This window comes from Vitis vinifera, chromosome 11 (assembly GCF_030704535.1).
Source record: "Vitis vinifera cultivar Pinot Noir 40024 chromosome 11, ASM3070453v1".
Classification (NCBI taxonomy): Eukaryota; Viridiplantae; Streptophyta; class Magnoliopsida; order Vitales; family Vitaceae; genus Vitis; species Vitis vinifera.
Window position 1 is genome coordinate 16116003 of NC_081815.1, and position 21059 is coordinate 16137061.

Sequence of the window (21059 nt, forward strand, 5' to 3'; positions counted from 1 at the left end):
CAAAAGAAACAAAAAGGAGAGCTCTTATCAAAGGTATCTTTGTCTTTTCTTGAAATTTAATTAATTTTTATTTTTCCCTTTTATTATATCGTATCCAAGTGTCCATACCCATCACTGAGATCATTTCTAGCTGAATCCTCATACCCTAGAATTTTTAGGTGTAAAGGATCTACCTACACACATGCCCATGCACAAAACCCACACCCATCCAACACAGTATGACACAATACACAAGCATCTTTAACTATTTTTCATGTTTTTAAAGAAAAATCAAATTTTAAAATATGTTTCTCCTAAAAGACTATTTTTTTATCAGGAAAAAAAATGGTCTTGATTGATAATAAAAGATAATTATCATGATTAATCAAAGGCTCTAATTCTAGAAATGGATGACAAAAATGAAAAGAGAGGGAAATATGAAAACATTGTAGACGTGTTGTCAAAGATACACATGGAGTATTGAAGCTTGAGTGTAGATATAGTTACCACTGATATTAGAGTGTTATTAAATCCATGTTTTTTTTTTTATTGGAAACGACACAAAGATTTATTGATAGAAAAAAAGTACAAAAGAAGGATGAGGAATCCTCCTGCCAAAGAGTGTTATTAAATCCATGTTACAAAGGTCATGTTATTAAATCCATGTTTACAGGGTCAATTACATGTGTTGGTTTCAGCTATGTGTCTAGGCATTTGATCTTTCATAACTCCAAATTTTAGGATATGGATACTTGGCCGAGTATAATCCCAATAGTGCTTAAGATCAGAAAAGAAAAAAATCAATTAGAAGTCAATCAAAAGCCAGATATATATATATATATATAGGTGTACACCTCAATAAAATTAAATAAAGAAGCCCCCTTTCTTTTCTTTTATTCCTGTTTTGAAAAGAAAAAAATGAAAATAGTTGTATCTAAAGCAAAATTCGCATAACAACAAGGACCTCACTCCCACACCCTTGTCATGTCATGTGACTCATGTCGATGCAAGTATGTTGGATGAATTTGAAGAATTCAAGCATCAAAAATTAAAATAATTTCAATTATGTTGCAAGTATGTTGCAACATGAATTCAAGAATTCAAAAAATTTAAAATAATTTGAATTCAAGAATTCAAGTATGTTGCAAGTATCTGAAGCAAAATTGGCACAACAACAAGGACCTCACTGCCACACCCTTGTCATGTCATGTGACTCATGTCGATGCAAGTATGTTGGATGAATTTGAAGAATTCAAGCATCAAAAATTAAAATAATTTCAATATTGATTTGGAAATGATGAATAGATATTGCTTCATATAATTTTTTTATCAGATTTGTACACTTTGGAAGGATTCCTCATCCTTGATTTGTTCGTTTAAATTCATATCAATATGTTTGTTTCTGAGTTTTCTGGGGGATGGCAATGAACTTGGAAAGCATAACCTTGAATAGGTGAAATACACCCAAACAAACATAATAGTGAAATAATACCATAATGCTAAGAGACAAGCACACAACAGTAAAGTTAATATTCTTTTCTTTCTTTTTTCTTGATCAGCAACACAACATTAATTCATAAGAATTTCTTACACAATCTCAAAACACAAGGATTTTTTTAATCATCATTCATGGAAAAAATACCATCGACATTCTTGTGGTCAACAACAAATAGAAGGTTTACAGATCAGGAACAAGATCGATTGCTTTAGATGGCTAAAATATTGTCAATTAAGCCATAGATATCCCTCAAATTTACAGATTCTAGACTTGAATATTTATCCCCTTTTGAGCATGAACGTTAGAAATTTCTGTTGAAGATTTAAAAGAATATGGATGTTCTATATAAAGAATATGCATCTTGACACAACAAAAGTCAAGATGCTTCCAAAAAACCATCCAGAAGTCTTAGAGGGCAGATCCTCAAGATTGTAACCTCTCATCCTTTTATATATTTTTTTAATCTTTTTATGGGTAAAAAATAATATTATTAACAGCACCTAATCAAAAGAGGGTGCGCCAAAGTACACAAGAAGCATACAAAGGTGCCAAAAAGGCACATTTAGATGGAGAGACTGACAAAGGCACCCCTCTTACATTAACAAGAGCCCAACCAATCAATAAAATTTAGAATAGACATAGAGGCACCCTCTAAAGACTTTCTTGCCCAAAGCTGAGATCATAAGATGAGATTTTGAGAGAGTGGACCGCTTGTAAGTATGAGCATATGAATACTTTCACAATCAAATTGTAAGTCAACAGACTCGTAATAGTCCAATGACCATAAGATATTTTGAGTTCTACCTGCCGCACATCATGAATCGACAAGAGGAAAAAAATGGGACAAGCAAGATCGCAGGAAAAATATGTAAAGGTACAAATAAAATAAAATAAAATCAGCCAACGTGAGTAAAAAGATGATGTTAAAAGGTGCTGCTAAACAGATCAGCATCACTCACATAGAGAGAAGAACAATCTTTGCTTGGATGAATGAAAATCATTGCCACCAGATGTCTTATAGTTTTCCAACCAATGCTTGTACAATTTTAGCTTGAGATCATAGCCAGAACTGGTGTTAACATCCTGAAAAAATGGAAATTGTATTATACATAAATGTTTTTGCAGGTTAACAAAATGTGATTAAGAAGCTAGCTTAAAGATTGTAATATAATAAAGCAACTTGAGTTAACCAAGGTGGGATACGGACCATGTTGCATGTTCAAAACTTTCCTTCCATTTAAACACACTTGCATATTTCACAATTTCATCGCAATTTTCCTTTTTAGGTCCCAATTAGTAAGGATTCCTCAAGTGACACCTCCAAATTATGGCACAAAAATGTCAAATTAAAATAGAAGCCTTGGTTCTCACTTCAATCCTCTAAATATCTTGTATCTCCAATTAAAGAACCGGCCATTCTTATACTTCAATAAACCCAAAAAGAAACAAAGCAGTACATCTTCATCAAAAGGAAACAATACCAGAAAGACACATAAGACCCGAGAGAACCTAGACCAAAAGAAAATGAAGGACTGCATTAAAGAGGCAACACAGCAGTGGATAGATAATTCACCAACTGCCAAGAAGTTAAACACATGAAAGCTGACTAATAAAAAATCCAACCCCCAGAAACTATGCTGGTCCTATTCCACTAAGTGCAAAAAAGAATCCAAATCAAAAGAAAATTTTCAGAAGCTTTTTGTATGTATAATGAAGTTTTATAAAATAAGGTGCTAAAAACAATAATAAGGCAAGAAAAAGAGTAAAAGAAAAGGCTTGCATCATCCTATACACAGTTACTGTCCAAGCTGCTAATGAATACTAAAAAAGAATGCCTCCTAAACAAAACCCCAGCCTCTGCCAAAGCAGGGGAAAAAAAATGGCAAAATAATCATAATATCGTTGAGATCGGTAACTGAATATTTTATCCCTCAAAAGTTCTCAAGTTCCTTACTTTCCAAACACCAAGCTAAATATAGACTGATAGCCCTCCACTCCTTTCTCCTGTTCTTTGTGATGAAATTCCTGTGACAACTTTTGAGAAGCTCTTTTAAGGATCTGGGCAGCACCAACTTGATCTAGAACAGAACAAACACCATAGACCACAATTCATATAGAACCAGCCCCAGAGATAAGTGAGTGTTTCATTGATTTCATCTCTCCTCTTGTGAAGGCAAGACCAATTTACCAAACTCCAAAGTCCAGCCTCTAAACTTCAAACAACCCATAATCAGAGTTTTCTCTCAGGCTGTTAGTCCAGAAAAGAAGGCCACCCTAGAAGGGGCAAAAATTTAACGTCAGAAAAATGGGACCACCATCAGGAAATAACAGGTGGAAGTAAGGTTTCAATAAGAACGGCATGACCTAGAGGCCTTACATCTCAACCCATTCCCTCCATCCCAACAAACTTGAAACCATCCAAGCAGCATCATATTAAAGCTAATTCCCAATCCTGGAATTCTTCACAAAATTCAGGTGCCAAAACCCTTTGCCTCTTAGAACTCTCAGTACATAGTTATTGAGGCCTATCTATCACAAGCTATAGAAAAGAGATCTGGGAATGTCGAAATGAGGGAGCATCTCTGCACCACTTATACTGTAACTAACTCTTTGACCATTGCCCACAGAAAGAAAGCAAACTTCGAGAGGTCATCCTACCCCCTTTAGTGTTCTACCATAAACCTTTCCCATCCAAACTGCTCATACTGTTTACATCAATCTTCTCAAACCCGTATTTGTCCCCCCATGACCCTTCTATACAAGCTGCTTCTCACATTAGCAAACCTCAAAAGCCATTTTATAATGGGATAGCTAAAATTTTCAACTTCCTCACCCCTAAAACCCCAAAGTCCTTGGAAAGAAAGGCCCACCACATCACAGTCCACAAGAAGCATTTTTCTCCCAGCCAATCTTCCTTAAAGGAAGTTTTCCTGAAACTTTTACAACCATAAGCAGACACTGAAATGAAGAAAGTGGGCCTCAAGCAAACAAGTAGAGCTCCAAAAAATGCCTAGCCAAAATGACTCCTTCCAAGAAGTACCATCTCTTCCAATGACCACTCTATACCTAAACCATTGAACTACAGGATCCCACATAGATGTGCCCTTAAATTATGCCCAAAGGCAGGCTTATAATTTCTTTTTCCAGAATCCCAAAACTGCTGCTAATGAAGATATATCCCCACAATCACAACTGATTTGAGTTCTCTCTTAGTTTAACCTCAACCCTGAAACTGCTTCAAAAGAAAGCAAGACAAACCTAAGGCATCAAAGTGGATATAGGTCGGCCCTAAAGAAAACAAGGGCAACATCACCAAGAGGAAGTGAGAAATCAACTTCCCCCCTTTCTCCTCAATCCACTTGGAAATCTTGAACATAGCCCCCTGCCAGCTGTTTTATATCAAAGCATATTTGTTATTGGATCATCTTTATAGTTTTTTGTTTTGTTTTGTTTTGTTTTCTGTTTTTTCTGATAGACAACAAGATCATGTATTAAGAAGCACCAAGATCATGTATTCATCTTTATAGTTTATCAACTTATCCCATTAATCTTTTTCACTATTTTACCAATCACCAAGAATTGATTGAAAAAATCCCACAAAATATGGTCAACAAACAAAATTAACGTAAAGGCACCAGCTGCCATCTCATTATTTTCACATTGTGTACTGGTGCATGAATTCAAATTATTAAAATAAAGAATGTTGCAAATGGATCCTTAAGCAATAGAAACTCATTAGACAAGTAAACAATACAAATGACAGATATACCTTTAGAAAAGACTCCCCTGTACCCATCCACTTGCAACTTGACATGTCAAAAGCAGGCATCTCCCAATTATATTTCCATTTCCTTCGTGTTAGATTGTCAACTTCTTCTTTTGATAATTTGTGGCCCACGTGACTGGTAAAGGAACTGCATGAAGAAAAATCATTAAAAAAAAAAAAAGGTAAGACAGACAAACTTGCATAAGGAAATGAAACAAATTCAAAGACAAAAGCCAATGTAAATCTTTCTTAGAAACTTCTCATAGTTTAAAAATTATAAATTCATAAATTAATTTAACAGGAAAAGTAAAAAAATAAAAAATAAAAAACAAATTATTGTCCCAAATCCTAACTATTATTTCCTTTAGATTAAGATTTTCGAACTCCTGTCAAAAGCTCAAGACAATTTTTAAGATTTTATATAAAAACAATAAGGATGAAGAATATTTAAGCAATCTTCAAAAATTTCTTGAAAAATATAGAGAAGTTACATAAATATTTGACATTTCTGTTGTTCCACTGTAACTGGAAATCTCAAGTATGTGAAACTCACTGCATTACAGTTACAAACACTAAGTATATAATGGTAAGTAAATGCTAGATTTCTAGAAATTGAACTTCAATAGAAAGAAAAAAAACATGTTAACAACAACAACACGAGAGGAAGATCATCCATCCACAGTGCTTAGACTTTTTGGGTGGGTTAGACATTTTGGGTGGTATTCAGGTTGAAGATCAATATATATAAAAGTCTCTTAATTGGAATGAAGGTTGACCATGTTATTGGTGTCCCTAGTGGTAGGGTAAGCCTAGGGGGAATTGCTTTTGAAAGAAAAAACAAAACAAAAGAGGGCCTTTTGTAGCTTTTAGTTGATAGTGGCCATGGTGGTTCACCGGAGAGTGTAATTCTTTATGGTATGAGGTATCACAGTATCAGTAGCATCTATGGAGTGCATAGTGATACGTGAAGTGCCATCATTATAGCTAGGATGTACACATTTATAAAGTTGGAAAGAAATATCCCAGGTTGACACAGGAGTGTCTCATTGTATGATCCAACACCTAGTTCAAAAAGAGTTCCAACTCCTTACTTTAATCATGTGAGATGCAGGGGAGGCAGAAACTACTTTTTTGTAGGGGTATTTTCAGGGTAAATCTGGTACTGGGATAGTGAAAATTCCTATGCATGCAATTTCCCACATTAAAGGTCTTTGAGTAGAGATTCAAAAGCATTTTATGGGACTTCATTTGGAGTTCTATAGAACAAGTTATGTTCAGTTTTCCATAGAAAGGTCCAGCTGTCTAGTGCTACTCAAGTATTGAAGAAATTCTACTTCCTAGTGTATTACAGTGGAATTTGTAATCTGAGTTAGACTTCATAATTTTTACCTAGAAACTATAATCATGGAAATTGTTCATGCTTGGAGGGTTGTTCCAAGTTGTGGCAATTGGAAGTCCAAAAGAGAGGAAGTTGATTGAGCATGGGCAGAGGCTTTGAATAAAAAGGCAAATGGTAGATTCTATGAACAGAGGATTGTTTCTTGCTCTATATCCCTTGTGGACTCCTTTGGAGGGTGATTGAATCTAAATCCATTATTGTTTCTTCTTGGGTGGTGAGCTTGTATTTTCCTTCCTATCTATTTAGTTCTTTTCTTTTCCTGCTATCCCAGTGTCACAAGTTTACGAGGACTTTATTCATTGCATTCATTTTATCATCTAACACTATTTGATTCAATACTAGGAATCTACAATTAATGTTTTAAAAGGCTAAAGGCAATCTTGAGACATTTTTCCCAAATCAGATGAAATATAAGCCAAGTAAATAAATAAATAATAATAAATTCTCAAAAAATCAGTAAAATGCTGATAAAATCACATGAAAATTGAATAATAAGAAAATCATAATATTTATTATTGAATAACCAATTTTCCTAAAAACTTAAGATTGTAGGTTTTGGGTTCACAATGTATATTTTACTCTTCAACACCCTCCTTCGCGTGTAGCCTTTTTGGGGCTTTCGCATGGGCTAAATAAATTGAGGAAATGAGCACAGTGGTGGGGTTTGAACACATGACATCCCACCAAATGAGACTTTGATACCATGTTGAATTACCAATTTTCCTAAAAGTTTAAACTTGTAGGATATGGGCTCACAATATATATCATACTCTTCAATATTTATAATAACAAATTAAAAGTTTGTTACTATCAGTAGTTTCTGATTTAGTTCATTTTTCTCTTTTCTAACTCTGTTGCGGCCTCATCAAATAATCTTTAGCACTAATCATAATGATCATTTATGGGATCCTCCAAGAAATCACAATCAAAGTTAATTATTGTTTTTTTTTTTTTTTGGATAGGTGAAAGTCAAAGTAAATAAGTGCAGATCTAATTATTGTATTATCCCCTTCCCACCAACCCCCAATCATCTATTTCTACCCATTCTTCTTCTTCATCCCTCAATTACAATAGTATTTTTCCTTATCTAATACGATAATGATTACATATGAGCTTAACCACTAGAACAGCCAACAATGCCTACTTCCTCTTCTCAAACACACTTTTTCCCCTCCATTTGATGGGAATTGGAAGTCAACTAAGCCTCATTTTTTTTTATAGGGAAGTCAACTAAGCCCTTATTTTATAAAAAGTTTATCTGAACCTAAGACAAAACTTATAAAATCTATGCATAAAGCCTATAGAAGTGTAAAACTCACTAGGTATTGAGGCAAAAGGCTTAATAATTACTCTTTATAGCCTAAGGCGAGAGGCAAAAAACAAGGCGATAGCCTAACTATAGTATGGTAATAAAAAAAAATACATATTGTAGGAATATTAGAAAATGTATATATCTGGTTGTTAATAAAATATGTGTATCCTTATTTCTAGGAGTTAGTTTCAGGAAAACCATAACTAGTAGGACTGATTAGTCTATAAAGGCCAGATTGTACTTTTATGATAAAAAGAATGAATGAAATACATTTTTCATTGAACAACTTGCAGTGTTTAGATTGTATTTCTCCTATTGTTAGTTTTTTACATGGTATCAGAGCCAGTTTTTAAAAAGGGCTAACAATTAGTTGAGGAAAACAATAACAGGAGCAAGCAGAGATGGTGACTCTCAGTCAACCTCTAAAATTGTTCCCACTGCAATTTCTGATAATCTGACCCTGCAAATCACGACACATAAATTGTACGGAAAGAATTTTCTTCAATGGTCGCGACACATAAATTGTACGGAAAGAATTTTCTTCAATGGTCACAATCCATTCAATTGGTAATTCGTGGAGAGGGAAAAATGGGCTACCTAGATGGTACTATCACCCAGCCCAAGAGTGATGATCCCTCATTCTCCAATTGGGATGCTCAAAACTCAATGGTTACAGCCTGGTTAATTCACTCAATGGAAGACAGGATTGGAGACACAAACCTATTCTATTCCACCGCCAAAGGAATCTGGGATGCTATAAATTTGGCATACTCAGACCTTGAAAATTCGTCTCAAATGCTTGAGCTACGAAACAGAGCCCGTGACCTGTGACAGGGTGAGCTAGATGTGAGTCAATATTTCAATTCCTTGACCAAATTGTGGCAGGAATTAGATTTCTTCAACACTTGCCAGTGGCATGATCCTGAAGATGCTATGATGTACAGGAAGATGATAGAGAAAGAACGAGTTTATGATTTTCTTGGTGGTCAGAACCAGGATCTAGATGAAGTTCGGGGGAGACTTACTGGAATGAAACCACTTTTGTCCATTGAAGAAGCCTTTGCAACAGTTCCCCATGAAGAACCACATCAAGGAGAGTGAAGACACGAGTCTTTCAAGAGAATCAATTTCAACATCAGTGAGATTGCAGCGGAAATTAAAATTCCAAGAAGGCAAGTTGGAACCACCAAAGACAGCTGAGATGATATGGTGTCTCACTAAGATAACTCTATAAAGTTCTAGAAATTGGGACCACAAAGGTTGACTTCCCCACCATAAATCTTCCTAGAACTGGATTATCTCCCCATTCCCCATCACGTAGCAAATGTGTGGAGCAAATTCTTGAAAGCCTTGTGCAATAATCTTCCAAGGACATCTGTGTGACCATCTAACCATAATGTTGTCATCCCATCCATTAGGATGTGTCCCATAAATGCTCGCAATAACTTGATGCCAAAGACCACAACTTTCCTTAAGAAACCTCCAAAACCACTTCCCTAAGAGTGCACTATTTCTTAAGGAAGTCTTCCCTAACTCCAAACCTCCCATCTCCTTTGGCCTACACACCACTTCCCAACCAATAAGATGATCTCTCATCATCCCCGACCACAGACCAAAGGAAGTCCCTTTGCAATTTCTCAATCTTTGAGGCTATTGATGCAGAGATCTTAATGAGAGAGAGAAAATACCTAGGAATGTGAATCAAACATAATTGAATCAAGATTATCTCTTCCTTTATTGCATTATTGCTCTAAAGTTATGATAGAGACTGTTCTCATCAGCCAAGCTACCTAGGCATTCCCAAGAAGCACTGCAGATATATTATAGCCTTTTTTATGGTAGGATGTTCTCATTGGCCAAAGCTACCCCCAAGAGGCAATGCAGATATAATAGTTCTCTCTTTTCGGGGGGTTTAGGGAGAAGTCCTTCTGAGAGAGTAAACCTTTAACTTTTAGGTTAAAATTCTGCCAGCGAAAATGGAACTAACTTTTGTCCAAGCTCACAGATTCATAGAACCTATCCTGACAACATATCATGTCCCCTCACGCTACAGCTACAACACATTTTCTCTGTTAAAACTCCCTCTCTCGGTCTCTCTTTTTCAACATATATATGTGCTGTATAGTTAAATCTCCTTTTTATAATTTAGGACGAATAATTAAAGGAATAATTATAATTACAAAATATACAAAATGTAGAACCTTGTGCTCTCTGATGCACCAACAGCAGATTGATCATCAACATCTAGGTCATGCATTTGATCTGTGTCAGAAGCCTCATTGTCATCTTCAGTTTCAGCATCTTCACTCTGCTCCATAATACTTTCACTAGCATGACCCCTGGCAGACTCATTATCAGTACCTGAGGAAATCCAACAAGTGAGGGGAAAGAAAAGAAAATAACAAACAGCAGAATTCAGGATGCTGAAGAATGATTGCACAAAAGATCATGCAACTCACATGGATGGTAAAAGACTTCATAAGATCAAATCTATGAAGTCATTAGACCATATAAACAACATACACATGTAATCCTGTTAATGAAATAAAAATACAAGACAGACATGATGGCAGCTGGCACAATCTCTTCATGAGAATTGTAAATTATAGAGCAGATACTTCACATAAAGAAATTACATGTATAATCAACAAATTATTTTTATCGGATATTTCACTACCATGAGCATCTCTTCATTGGCTTCTCCTTTTGGCATGAAAAAAATGTTTCCAAGTACTATCACCTCTCACTTTTGCTCATCTTTCCTGGTTTTGACGTCCCTGGAGGCAAAATGCTATGATAATCTATGTTACAAGGACAACCAACCCCAATAGATCAAAACCCACTGGCAAAATGATATTAAACACCTTCCCTATACATATTTAATTTATTATCTACCTATAAGAAAATTGTTTTAAGACTTTATTGAAGAGCTTCCACCTTTTCTTTGTACCTCTCCCTTGTCAGATAAAGTTTTGATTTCTTAACAAAAGAAAATGAATGGAAACAAATACATGGACATTCATATATATATATATACACCCACAGACGCAAAATATATGTAGAGACAGGCATATTAATATGTATATTTATGCATATGGATGCAAATGGAGAAGTACAACCTATAAAACAATAGTTACCTTTCTCCAATTACCTATCAAAAAAAATTTACATATCTCTTCTTCAAACATTGTTAAAGACTGAAAACCACCACACATACATATGCATGTTATGCATATTTACATGTATGGATGTAAATAGAGCAGTAAACCATATAAAACAGTAGTAAAACCTATAAAACAATTCTCACCTTCCTCATTGTCCTCTTCTTCAGACACTGTCAAAGATTCAGAACCACCATTGATGTCTTCTTCAGAGTCACTTCTACCTTCTTCATCTCTTCGTCTACACACGATAGAAACACATAAAACCAATAATGCCATGAAGTTTTAATTTAAGATTTTCAATTAATCAACAGCATTTTGAAATTAGTTAGGAAAACCAAGCATATCATCAAAATGTCAAGAAGTCTGTGAAGGAGGTACATTCATAATTCACTAGATCTGAGGCTCAAAAATAAATATCCAGCAAACATGAAGTGATTCCAACGTCACTTGTCAAACATAGAAATATGGTAACCGCATAAAAGAATTCTCTTCTCCATTTAAGTTTGTAACACAAGGTTTCAGTTATGCTGGTTAGCTACACTGGTTTCCTTCAAGTGAAAAGAAATTCCAACACCATAATTCATTGAGAGAAGATATAATAAGACCTTTCGATTTATCCCATAACTTGTAATTTTTGTAGTATATACCAACAACAACAACAACAACAATAATAATAATAATAGAAACCGTGGCACTCCTAATAGATATACTATGAAAACAAAAAGATCCTCATTAGTGAATCTTTATCATGAAGGGTGATAATTAAATTGGACAACATTCAAGGTATTAAGGAACATACGACTTCATACTAAGAAAATCCAATATATCTAAATGGCACAAAGAAATGCTTGCTTGAAGACAACTATCCAGTGAAACTCTCCTTTCACAATGTAAGCAAAAGAATGGAAAATGAAAACATAAGATAACCTGCATACAGCATGCTTAAAATAATCTGAGTATAGCTCAATAGATATTCAGGATTGCCTATAACAAACTGAACCAAACTGCACCCTGAATATTAGATTCAACAATAGTCACACAGACAAAAAATTATCCTGCAAACAAGGCAAAATGTGTACAAGATGCCCCACTGCTGCTTGAATCAGTTTTAACTCCTACAATAACACTATTACCTCCTTTTATATGCATTGGCAAGAGATTCACTACCCGTTCCCAATGTAAACAATAAATTGTCATACATAGATGGTTCCTTATAAACCACTTCTTCTTCAGAAGCCACACCACTTGATTGTTCGTCAGATGATTCCCCTGCACCAAATGATCAGTAAAAAGGGTCAGGTTAGCTGCATGTGTAGTTTCTATGTTAACCATTGACACTGAATCTAAGACTGAAACTTTTAAATAATTCATGACACACATATCCTCAATAATTGAACAAGAACTTCATTAAATCAACTTGAAGCATAAAACTGAATCCAAACATCAAAAACACCCACAGCAAGGTCAATGGATGGTCTCAAACGCAAGTTTACAAGGACCCATTTAAGCTGAAATAGTTTGAAAGAACACCTTAAGAGACACCATTTTTCAAAAGAATATAAAGGAGCAAAGTAATCATGCCTGAGGAACTGGGTGAGGGGCTACTAGCAACCTTCTCTTCAGTTCGTCTCCTTACACGCTTGCTTGTGTCATACTTGGCAGGTGTATTAGTTCCCTTCAATCCTGCTTAACAAGTAAGCATTAAACAAACCCAAACGCAACTTTTATAGTACTTACAGATGACAAAACAAGGCAGCATAAGGGATACTATGAACTAAAAATAATTATAATGACAACAACATGAATTACAATCACATCCCATACTCCTCTTTTGCTAATTTATCACAATGTGGAGATTATTGTCATGTAGTTCTCTAATATAAATGTTTCTGAAAACTAAATGAATTTTTGTTTGTAATGGGAGTTCATACTGATTATTAACAGACAAATATATAAAATTCAAAACTTTCTATCGGTTTCCTTCGTTTTCTGGGCTGCCAAGCAGGTGGAGAGACTCACCTCGGGCACCTCGTTTTCTCCCGAATCGTTTTCCCATTAGGTTTGGGGATTTTAGGGCTCCTGCACGTAGCTTCTGAGAGAGACGCCGCCCGAGGAGTTCTTCAGGGCAGTGGTGTGATTCTCAGGGATATCCTCTTGGGTCGGTGGGCGAAGCAGTTTGAAGCCCCTTTTTGGGTTTGGGCCGGTCTTCTTTGGTTGGAGAGTTACCCCTCTCTGATTTGGGCAGGCTTACCCTGTTGAGGGCCCTGCGCTCGTGGACCCAGAAGTATTTTTGGGAGGCCGCCCTGTTACACAGTGGGCGATGCTTTGAATTCAACCACCGCTCAATTGGCTGTTCGGCTGTTCCTGGACGCTCTTCCTGTGGCTCGTGACCTCATGAAACTGAACGGTTAGCCACCCATCCGGATGGATGGCAATGGGACGGGTTTTTCGGGTACCGCCCCTAATGGGACGGGATTTAATTTTACTAAACAGGTTTGGGTTCGGGTATTGCCCCATCCTATCCCGTCCCGCCTCGATTATATATAAAATTAATTTTAAAAAATTTAAGTTAATTTAAATTTTAAAATTTTATTTAACTATTTTTATTATATAGATAATAATTAAAAATTTTTAATAAAATAAGTTATAAAAAAATATAATAATTTTATTATTTATAAAATATATTTATTTTAATGTAATTAAAAATTTTTAAAGTAATTTTTAAAATGACATAGGGATGGGAATTGTTTTTAATAAACGGGGCGGGGTTGGGATGGGGGCGATCCGTCCCGAACCCGCCCCGTTGCCATTCCTACCCATCCCATCCAGTGTGTCTGTCTCTCTCTTGCTTTTCCCTCTCTCATGAATTTTATTGTTATAATGGTTTTTAGTCGTGTTTAATGGAAGTGTTTTCTTTAATGTTTGGTTCAGAAAATATTAGAGAGAGAAAATAAGAGGAAAAGTGTAAGAAAATAAATTCAAAATTAATCAATTTTTTTTATATTTTTTTTCAAATTCATTCCGGTTATTTTCTTTCCAATTCATTCCAGTTATTTTCTTTCATTATATAAAGATAAAATAGTTTTAAAATGCATAAATTTTTAAATAATTTTAATTATATTAAATTTTTTGATATTTTTTATAATAAAATCAAATATGACTTGCTCTTTTCATTATTAAGTCAAATCATAAATAAAAAGAGTGGCAATCCATGTGATAAGGATTCAGAAGTGTCCGCTATTTCATCTTTCATTTATGTTCTCTCATCTTTTACTACTAAGTTAGCTAGCCTATTTTGTAGTTGTTGGTGATAAGGTTAAATACCAATGTTTTCAGAACCAGACCGGTTATTAAATCGGAAAAGTTACCGATTCACAGTTCACTAGTCGGATCAGCGGTCGAACTAGTGACATCATAAATATATATTTTATTATTTTATACATTATAAAAATTAATAAATTCTATCTAAATTTTGACGGCATCTACTTTGTTGAGTTTTTTCAGAAAAATTTTTACTTGTAGAAGTCATCAATCATCATATATGATATCTATAACACAATATAAGATGTTATACATTCATAATGTCAATAAACCCGATATTTATCAAATAATCAAACCATTATTATCCTATAATAACCAAATTATCAAAGAGTTGTTAACACATTGTCCATAATAGATAATACAAATGTCAACCACAGGTTCACAACACTTAAATAATTACTCAAAATAAAAATATAACATGTCAATGTTTGAATATTCATGAAGATTTTTGCATACTAACAAATATAAAATTAATGCCTTCATTCATTTTGGAAATTGGAATATGGAGATTGAAAATGAGCATCTGGAAAACCAAAGTTCTCCACATCAAGCCCTTCTATAGCCACGCCACCACCATCCTCATCATCTACAAAAATATTGAATATATATCAACAAGAAATCATTTTTGAAGAAAAAAAATATAATTATTGAACTTTTATAAGTTTAAATATTATACTAACCAATGTGAGAACTTGAACCTTCCACTTCATTTATTGGAATTGACCATTCTTCGTATAGAAGATTTTCCAATTCTTCAACATCTAGTTCTACTGGTTGATCGTCATCAACTATCCAAAAATCGGTCTCATCAATGCATGCATAGTCAATGGTATCATAGATTTTTTTTCTTGTTATAGAACCTAAAAAAGAAAAGCATATAATTGTGAATAAAAGATTTTAATTCAAAACAACTAAGAAAGCATTTATACCGATTTTTTAGCCACAAATTGTAATGAACGTATACAAGATCATTAAGCCTTTGATGTTCCAATCTATTCCTTCTTTTGGTATGTATACGTTCACTCCAATTCCTCTCACATCTAGAAGACGATGTTGTTTGGCTCAATATTTGAATGGTCAACTTTTGCAAATGTGGTGCACTGTATCCATGTAGTCTCCACCATTCATCTAGTTACCATTTCACATTAAAAATAAGAAAAAAAATAAAACGTATTAGCAAGTTTAAAATATTAAATAGTAAGTAGATAACTAATAAAAAAGAACAAACACACTAATAAATGAAAATAATCTTTTACCAAGTTGAAGTACTTCACGTGAAAATAAGCAAGGTCTCTTCCAAAACTTCCCAATCGATTACGAAACAACTTCATTTCATTCATTGTTTCAAGCTTGCTTTTCAGATCTTTCTGATCAATAACATCCATGACACCTCCAATAATAGTTGGCTTATTACAAAAGTTTTCTTAACCATATTGGAAACATGGATTCAACCAATAAGCTGTTGAATGAATGTTTTTCTTTAGTTTTTGATCCCAACGTTGTTTTATGATCTTTGTATAAGACTTGTATAGTCTTTTATTGTAGTTAAACAATTTCTTAATGCCCAAACGAACCCTATACATGCCTTCATACACATATCCCATCGAAGGCCTTTCATCACAATCAACAATATGTAGTAAGCGCATTAGTCGAGACATAAGATTCACAACAATCAAACAATCATTCCAAAATCTATTATCCAAGATGATGGAAATTGCAACTTTGCTTTTATTATCCTTTGAATATTTAGAGTCCACAAAGAACTTACTAGTTACCAAAGCTTGCAAGTCATGTTTATGATCATGAAGACTTTTGAGTGCAATGAATGTAGTAGCAAAGCGAGTTGCACCAAGTCGCGGAATCTCTATCCATCCTTCTTTTTTTCTCAATCAACTTAACAAAGCAACATGATTATACACAAAAATTGTCACCTTTAATGAACGTCTTACAAGTTCAACAACATGGTCCATCTTACCAATATCCTTAAAGATCAAATTAAGACAATGAGTTGCACAAGGTGACCAATTGATGTGTTTATGCCTCTAAGAAATCAATATCCCCACGACCACATAATTTGTTGCATTATCAGTCACTATATGAACTACATTGAGTGGACCCACCCATTCAATCACCACATCAAATAATATAAACAAATTAGTTGCATCTTTGACAATGTTCGAAACATCAACATATTTCACAAACGATATTCCTTCATAACAATACACAAGGAAGTTGATGAGTGTTCTTTGTCTATTATCTGTCCAACCATCACCCATTATTGTACACCCAACTTTTGCCCAAATTGCACGATAAGAGTTCACAAGTAACTGAACTTCCTTCTTGACATCCTTTAAAAGATTAACGCGCAACTGATGGTAATTTGGACCCTTATATCCAAGACCAATTGTAGATATAGCATCCAACATTGGCTTAAAGTAGAAGGAATTCATTGCATTAATAGGAATGCATGCATCATAAAAGAATCTCCCAACCGCCATATCCGCTCTCCAAGTAGCTTCTTTCCCAACTAATACACTCCTCATGGAAGGTTGAGCTCCTTGAGTATTTATTGGTGCAAAATACTTATCCATTGTTGATTTTTTCTTTTTTACACTACTAGCTGCCATAGGACTTTGCATTTCTTGAACCTCTTCTTCACCTTTTGTCATATCCCCTTCAAATTGTGACACATTAGGACCATAAGGATTTCTATATTCATATGCTTCTTGGGTTGCTTTCTTAGAATTCACAAACTCTTGCAAAGAATTTTTCATTCGAAATTTGACATCAGGAGGGACCGATTTACATGGACCAATATCTTCTTTCACTCCAGCAAGATGTTGTTTCATTCTATAAATACCCCCACCTTTTGTAATCTTTTTACAATACAAACAAATAAGAGATTTCCTTCCATTTGCATATCTTTCTTCAGAAATATGCTCCCATGCAAGATCGGTCTTACTTCTAGTTGATTGTAAATTGGTAATTGAATCTTGACTAGAGGATGGAGTCAAGTTTGATTCCATTTTTTTTTCTCTCTATCAAATTAGAAACAAAAATCCCACATTAATCTAAAGAATGAAAGTTATCAACAATTTAATGATTTATAATCAAGTCATTAACAATTTATAACAATCACATATCAATGGGTAAATACCTAATAATTTATTTGGTTAAAATTTTTCATTAAGAATGGATGACGAAGTCCATGTGTGAGACATGATATTTCATTAAAACTCATACATGATGTCTATATTTCATTAAAACTCATACATTAAGAAGAAAATAAAGGCTAGAATGAATAAGTCTCCTATGGAGGATGGTTATGCCAAGTTCTACTTCTAATTAAAACAAACTCAAGATTATGCGTACCAAAAGGTGAATGATATGTATAGATTTAGGATTTAGTATTTATTAAGAAAACGGGCATATTATCACTCATCAACATTTTGGGGTTTCTAAAATAGATTAATGAAATGTTATCTTCTTTAGATTCTAAATTTAAAATATTTTATTTATAAATTCTATAAATAGGTTGCACAATTAATAATCTTTCATTTTTATTTCAGCTTGTTTAAAATTTCATGTGCTATATTTTTACTTTGCATGACAATCTTACATCAACATGTTGCAGTGTCCTCATAAGAAGCGAACAAGCTTCACTTGGGTTTTGTGGTTGGAATCAACACTCGCTATCTATCAGATTTTGAGGGTAAGTCTAGCGGCATACATGCTTGTTGACAAAGCTGATTTCTGGTGGCAATCAATGAAAATAGTGTATGATACTGAGGTTATGACCTGGGAGGAATTTGAGAGAATCTTCCTAGGCAAGTATTTTGGAGAGGTGGATAAGCATGCCAAGAGGATGGAGTTTGAGTACCTCATCCAAGGCACCATGTCGGTGCTGGAGTATGAGTCACACTTTTCAGAGTTGTCCATATTCGCCTTAGGGATGATCAATGAGGAAGGAAAAAAGGCTAGGAGGTTCCAGCAGGGGTTGAGGCCTACTATTAGGAATAGATTAGTCCTACTGGCAATAAATGACTATTCTGAGTTGGTCAAGAGGGTTTTGTTGGTGGAACAGGACATTGAGGAAACTAACCAAATTTGAGAGCTGAAGAAAATATTCTTCTTTTTTCTCTGTCTAAACTGAATACAAAGTGACCTATATATATACAAGTGGGATTCCTAATCTAAGCCATATAATATGCACAATCACTATCTCTAAGGAAACAATAACTAATTAGGAGAGATTCTCTCATCCATAAAATAGAAAGTATCCTAACACAATCCCTATACCATAAAATAGAAAGTATCCTAACACAATCCCTATAATCTTGGCACTTAATTACAAATCATAATCCCATATTTCCACACTCCCCCTCAAGTTGGGTAGTAGATGTCTAGCATTCCCAACTTGCTTTTCATGTTTTCGTAGGTGGTCTTTGGAAGTGCCTTTGTCAGAATGTCTGCTGTTTGACGACTTGAAGGAATATACATAAGTCTGATTGTTCCCCCTTCAAGTTTCTTCTTGATGAAGTGACGGTCTATCTCCACATGCTTGGTTCTGTCGTGTTGAACTGGATTCTTTGCAATACTTATGGTAGCCTTGTTATCACACAAAACTGTCATAGTGGAGTTTGATATAATTCCAAGTTCCTTGAGTATTCTTTGGAGCCACATTCCTTCACATATCCCATGAGCCATTGCCCTGAATTCTGCCTCTGCACTGCTTCTCGCCACTACGGACTGCTTTTTGCTTCTCCAAGTCACCAAGTTTCCCCACACATAGGAACAATACCCAGTAGTTGACCTCCGATCTGTCAAGGATCCTGCCCAATCAGCGTCTGTGAATACCTCAACTTCCCTACTTGAGGTTTTCTTGAAGTAGAGTCCTCTACCCGGGCTCTTTTTAAGGTACTGTAAAATTCTGTATACGGCTTTCATGTTTCTTTCATTGGGATTGTTCATGTAGCGGCTTACCATGCTCACAGCGAAACCAATATCGGGCCTTGTGTGAGTTAAGTAGATCAATTTTCCTACTAACCTCTGGTACCTGTCTTTGTCAGTTGGATGACTGTCATTATCTTTATCAATCTTACCAATAGGATCCATAGGCGTGTCCACTGGCTTACAACCTAGCATTCCAGTCTCCTGAAGTAGATCAAGGACATACTTCCTTTGCGTGACCACAATTCCCTCCTTAGTTCTGCCAACTTCCATGCCAAGAAAGTATCTGAGTTGTCCAAGATCTTTGATTTCAAATTCTCTTGCTAGCAGCTTCTTGAGATTCCCTATCCCTTCTTCATCGTCTCCGGTAATTATAATATCATCAACATAGACAATGAACAAAGTCATTTCACCTTCCTTAGAGTGCTTCATAAACAGTGTGTGATCTGCTTGACATTGGATGAACCCATGTTTTTTCACAACTCTAGTCAGTCGATCAAACCAGGCCCTAGGTGACTGTTTTAGATCATATAGGGACTTTCTCAGTTTACACACTTTTCCTGAATTTTCTGGAGTTTCCATACTAGGTGGAATCTTCATGTAGACTTCCTCTTCTAGTTCTCCGTTGAGAAATGCATTTTTGACATCAAGTTGGTGCAGATTCCAGTCCAAATTTACTGCAACTGACAATAACACTCTGATGGAGTTGAGTTTTGCTACTGGTGCAAATGTCTCTTCATAATCAATGCCATAGGATTGAGTAAATCCTTTAGCTACTAGTCGAGCCTTGAACCTGTTTATACTTCCATCCGGATTGTGCTTCACGGTAAATATCCACTTGCATCCAACAGGCCTCTTACCCTCTGGTAATTCTGAGATTTCCCATGTCCCGTTTTTCTCCAATGCTTGTATTTCTTCCTGAACAGCAGTCTTCCATTCAGGTTGTTGAAGTGCTTCTTGGATGTTGGATGGGATACGATCATCTTCAAGAGAAGTGATGAATGCTTGGAAGTTCTGTGAAAGCTTTCCATAGTACACATGATTACTGATTGGATGCTGAGTGCAGGATCTTACACCTTTCCTTAAAGCAATGGGTTGATCAAGATCATCAAGGTCATTACTGGAATTTAGATCATAAATTGTGTTACCTGGTTGTGCGATTGGGTTGCTTGGATCCTGGTCCAATTCTTGGTTCTACTCAGGTGGAGTGCTGTCCTCGGGCTCCTTTTGAGGAGGTTTCTCGGGCTTTTCCTTTAAAATTTTTCTAGAATAAACTATTACCTCTTTACTGCCTTGTGTAGTTGACTCAGGTGTGACAGAAGGGACATCCAAGGAATTGTTTTCGGGGACAGAAAGAGTAGTATCTGTTTGAGGAGGCAGTGATGAACTCAAAGGAGAAGTAGTGCTGATTTCGGTTTCCCAAAATTGGAATTCATCTGTGGACCAGTTCTCCCCCTGAATTGCAGTTTTGGGGTAAAAGGGTTGATTTTCGAAGAAAGTGACATCCATGGAAGTGTAGAATTTCTTGGTTGTTGGACAGTAGCACTTGTATCCTTTTTGGTTTGGTGAGTACCCGAGAAAGATGCATTTAGTGGCTGTCGGATCAAGTTTACTACGTTGGGACTTATGGATGTGAACGAAAGCAGTACAACCAAAGACTTTGATTGGGA

At 35.3% G+C, this 21059-nt stretch overlaps 1 protein-coding gene across 1 annotated transcript in view; it reads right to left on the minus strand.

Annotated features, from left to right (window-relative positions):
- Positions 1-13507, minus strand: part of LOC100254023 (protein NUCLEOLAR FACTOR 1) — a 48788-nt gene extending 35281 nt beyond the window's left edge. The window contains exons 1-7 of the mRNA XM_002267138.5: positions 13138-13507; positions 12700-12801; positions 12252-12387; positions 11262-11356; positions 10156-10315; positions 5247-5391; positions 2437-2560 (exon numbers count right to left, since the gene is read on the minus strand). Coding sequence (XP_002267174.1) covers positions 2437-2560; positions 5247-5391; positions 10156-10315; positions 11262-11356; positions 12252-12387; positions 12700-12801; positions 13138-13174 — 799 coding nt within the window. The 5' untranslated portion in view covers positions 13175-13507. The remainder of the gene's footprint in view (positions 1-2436; positions 2561-5246; positions 5392-10155; positions 10316-11261; positions 11357-12251; positions 12388-12699; positions 12802-13137) is intronic.
- Positions 13508-21059: the final 7552 nt, after the last annotated feature.